The sequence below is a fragment of the Adiantum capillus-veneris genome, chromosome 22 (genome assembly GCF_014529385.1).
Source record: "Adiantum capillus-veneris isolate H3 chromosome 22, ASM1452938v2, whole genome shotgun sequence".
Classification (NCBI taxonomy): Eukaryota; Viridiplantae; Streptophyta; class Polypodiopsida; order Polypodiales; family Pteridaceae; genus Adiantum; species Adiantum capillus-veneris.
Window position 1 is genome coordinate 13,393,081 of NC_140952.1, and position 4,677 is coordinate 13,397,757.

General features: G+C 43.6%; 1 protein-coding gene across 1 annotated transcript; it reads right to left on the reverse strand.

Moving 5' to 3' along the window:
- Positions 1-240: 240 nt before the first annotated feature.
- LOC147428933 (pentatricopeptide repeat-containing protein At4g04370-like) lies at positions 241-4,081 on the reverse strand. Its single transcript, XM_086495732.1, has one exon. It carries the CDS (start codon positions 3,902-3,904, stop codon positions 1,163-1,165), a length of 2,742 nt encoding a protein of 913 aa, XP_086351858.1. The 5' UTR covers positions 3,905-4,081; the 3' UTR covers positions 241-1,162.
- Between the last annotated feature and the right edge of the window lie 596 nt (positions 4,082-4,677).

A 4,677-nucleotide genomic window follows, 5' to 3' on the forward strand; every position in this document is an offset into this window, starting at 1 on the left:
TTGCAACAATACCTACATCTACAATATCCACAAGTTTGGAGGAGTTTTCATCGGTTTATACATCCACAAGCATCAAAAGCATTCAGCATCAAAAGTACCGAGGTATCCACAAATAGAAGTTCGGCAGTTGTGTCTCACCTTTAATAAGAAGGATGTTACGTGCGCATTGCACTAGAGCCACCTGGATAAGCTACTGCTACAGTCTAGCGTCGGTCTTAGTTTAGCTTAGGGTCCAGCCTGGCACTTTGTGAGCCTCTAGCAAGACATGCATACCCAAGCAGGTCGTAGTTGCATACCCTCTCTTGCACAATACAAATCATTTCACATGGATTGAATTGATATATATTGTGCAAGCTATATACCAACTTCCAAGTATATGAGCGGATATGATATGAGAACACAAATTTTCATGAGGTCGCCCACCAAGTACTATTCTGACATGTGTGCTTAACTGGATATGATATACTAACCACTATAGGAACTATCAGAATCAAGGGCTATCAAAGGATGTATCAATCTTGGATGCTTACATCAATTGGGCACCGCATATCTTGTCTATAAAAGTAATCTCCATTTATGCCCTAGCCAAGGAATTATGGCCCCTTTACATGGAATATTGAAATTGGGGCTGGGGGGAGAAAATGTGTTGATTTGAAAGAGAAGAACTAAAGAAGGTAAATAATTCTCCTTTGTTGGACCTTATTGTATCGGAGACCGTCTTTAAAGTGAAGTAATCTTGTGTACCCAATATTACTTTATTCTTGCAACACGTTCGCCCATCAAAGGTAGGCGTGGATGCCTGTACATCATGAAAGCCCGTGAGTGCAACATGGTGGCACCTCTTCATGCCAAGGCTGAGTTCAATGCTCGAAGGTTTGAGGAGGGGGTGGCAGAGGAGGCAATGTAATATCGGCCCAAAGATTACCTTTTATCCAAGATACTTGAGATCTATTTGCTCTTGTTCATTCCACCCACTCATGCCCTTCTAAGATATAGCTAGGGCTTTGCCCCTTTTGGCGTTTTTTGAGAACATCAAAGGGGTCTCCCAAAAAATTCTGCAAAACCCATCACCCCTCAGATGAATCAGGTTTGATAAGCAGGACACACATGCACGCACACAAGTTGCAGCGGATCACTTTGACATATCTACCTAATCCTAGTACTATTTATCCTTTCCGTTCCTTAAACAGGAAATGTTACAAGTAGATGCAGATGCAATTTGCATGATTTGCAATGAGCACCAAACTCGTTTCGTTTGCAATTTCACTGCATTCTCATGCACAAGTTTTCCTAGATCCTTGTTGCCATGCATCTGGCACGAACCTAACAAACATAACCACATGGTTAGGTCAGGCTGCACAGGCATGCTGGAAATCAAATCTTCGAGTCGCAAGATATCCCCTGCATGTGCAAGTGACTCAATAATGCTATCATAATGACCTACGTCTGGAGCTAAATTGTAATCTCGGCCCATGGAGACCAGATATTCCATGCCCTTTTCCACAAGGCCAGTATGACGACATGCAGACAGAACTATTGAAAACGTAGCCCCATCTGGTTTCATGCAGGTAGCTTGCATCTTTTCAAACCAATGGAGGCTTTCAGCCCATTTATTTTTCTGGGCATAAGCCCCAATCAACACATTCCAAGATGCTACATCACGGTTTGGCAGCCTGTCAAAGATAGCTAGTGCGTCTGCCATACTTGCATCACATCCATATGCATGAATTAGGGTGTTCGCCATTACTAATCTCTCATCTTCTCCAGCACAGACAACTGCAAAATGAATTTCTTCACATGCCTCTACATCTCTGGTCATACTCGAAGCCTGTAGAGCACAGATAAGTGTGAATGTCGTCAGCGTGACAGCCTTCTCCTGCATTTGCTTGAATAGCAGCAAAGCTTCACATCCTTCCCCATGCCCAATGAGTGCGAAAAGCATGGTATTCCAAGCCATAATACTCTTGTGGGATAGCTCACTAAACAGCGTCTTGGCCTCCAACAGGCTCCCACACTTCTCGTACACACTAAGAAGGCAAGAACTAACAGAGGCATCCGATTCAAACCCCATCCTTTGAGCATCCACGTGTAAAGCCTTACCAACTGCAAGCACTGAAAGCTTGGAGCTACACACGTCACCTTCAGCAGTAAGCCCCTCTCCCTCCATGAGCGAGCAACATGCTTGAAGAGCATTTACAAAGGTCCTATCATTTACTATCAAACCTTCATCATGCATTTTCTTGTAAATTTGCAGTACCATCTCCCCTTCACCTTTCTTTATGTAAGCTAGAGACAATACATTATATGCAACAGCATTGCATTCTATAAGTCCATGAAATGCATTTTCCGCTTCGCCTATGCTTCCACAATTACCATACATGCTAATAGTAGTATGACCTACAAATAAATTTAGATAAAAGTTTGTTCTTCGAGACTCGGAATGCAGCGCTCTGCCTATCTCCAAAGCAGCTGCTTTTCTTGATTGGCGAGTAACTACTAACTCCTCTTCCTCCTCTATAAGCTTGCCACAAGCCAGAAGAACCGACACAAAGGTTCGTTCATCTGCAGGAATGCCTATGTCTTTTGATTGCCTATATAGCTTCAAAGCCTTGCTTGGAAAATCCCTCTCCACATACGCAGAGAGAAGTGCATTCCAAGAAACAACATCATGGCAAGGCATTTGCTCAAACACACACTCCGCATCACTGATCCTTTCACATGCTCCATACAAACTAATTAGTGAGTTACATACAAAAACGTCCAAGTCAAAGCCCTTAATGCATGCTTCTAAGTGTAGACCTAAACCTCTGGTAAGATAAATCGTGCTTGTTAATCTTTTCGGGTCCTCTGCCTCTTTGTGATTCTCTGCAAGCATGCAGCATGCCTGAAGTGCAACTACAATAGCTTTGTCGTCTGGACTCACACCTCCACGTTGCATTTGGTTGTATAGCTGACAAGCTCCGTCTGGGCGACCATTCTCAACATATGCTGATGACATAACAGTCCACGAGACCACATTGTGATGCCGAAAACTATCAAAGACACTCTTTGCAAGCTCGATACTACCACATTTTCCATACATCTCAATCAAACTTGTGCCCACATACAAGTCAAATTCAAAACTAAATATTGACGCTTCTCTGTGTATTTGTTCGACCTCTTGCAGGTTACGGTTTGAGCGACATGCTTTCAAAAGGCTTACAAAAGTATAAGCATTTGGAATGATGCCATCTTGATGCATGAGGTGGTACATACTCAGTGCTTCATTGTTTTTCCCACACTCAGCAAATCCCGAGATAATGGCCGTCCATGAGAAGACAGTTCGATCCGACAAACTATGAAAGACGCTGAGGGCATCAACAACATCACCACATTTGGCTAGTGTGATCACAAGGTACTCACCAAGGAAGCCATCGGTAGCTAGTGGGTCTCTTGACATATGCACTCGAACCAATTTGGCATGTGCAAGGGCCTCTACTTGATTGCAAGCTTTGAGCAAAGAGTAGTACATATTCTCTGTGGGTGAATGTGGCATGTCAAGGAGGACATGAAGGGCCATATCCACTTGGCCAAGTTCGCAGAACATGTGGAACATACGAAGCAAGGCAGGACAGAGAAGTAAGCATATACCTTCAACAGAGGCCAATTTGGTGAGGACCCAAAGTGGGACACGGGGGCTGTTGAGCCAGAGGGGGCATCTTGAGACCTTGTGACGGAAGTCTGGAAAGCTCGGACTAAGCTTGTCGTGTCTATTGTCCCACCAATGCGAAGAATTGGCAAAGAGATCATCCCACAGCTGTTCTTCCCTGGTGCTGAACTCGCATGCAAACAACCTGGTTGAGAAAAAACATCTCCTGCTTGGAGACACGGGTCTCCTGAATGACAAGAGCTTGAAAACCTCCATCGAAGCATTGGCCTTGTTTGTGCCGATGCCGTACGCCGATCCACGGGGTGCATTTCACACGTAGCTTGATGAGGCATTCCTGTCGTAGGTTGCAGAGGAAGAGGAAGAGAAGCTTGAACGTCGTACGACGATTCCAAGATCTCTTGTGGTGCGCACATGGTGCGGCCACTCGCTGCGTTCGGTAATAATAAGTCTCTCTCTCTTCTTCTCTCTCTTTTTTTTTTTTCCCCATAAAGCACAAGAGCAGATTTACATTAAAGAAAGAGCGCAATTACAAAAAACTACCACGAAGGGTATAGTTCGGTCAATAGATACAAAATCTTGGTGTTCAAAATTACATTCTACTCTCTTAAGTTAATCAGAAACTCGTGCAGGCAGGCAACTAGTCGAATTCCATTACTGTGTAGTCTTCTTAGTCTTTCCCCATCTGCTCGGCATTCGTCCAACATTCTGTGAAGGTGTGTATATGATCCATCTAGAAGTACCTCTTGTTGTTTGTTGATATTGGCACTGTTGTAGTAGCTCATACAGTCCGTGAGTACCTTGAAGCTGGCTTCATATACTCGACATTGATCAAGCTTTAGTTGATTCACCTGTAGGGAAAGGCAGTGAAACAGTTCTCTCAGACTTTTAGTCTGGTAAGTTATGTTAAAAAGCCTGTCATTTCGGTCAGACCAAATAATCCAAAAAAATTTCCCTCTTATTCTATTCCAAACCACTAAAAATAACGACACTGAATCCCCTAGAAGTAATTGTTTCCAACTTAAAGTGCA

Coding starts and splice junctions, on each gene's coding strand:
- LOC147428933 (XM_086495732.1), bottom strand. CDS start 3,904: ATGGAGGTTTTCAAGCTCTTGTCATTCAGGAGACCCGTGTCTCCAAGC.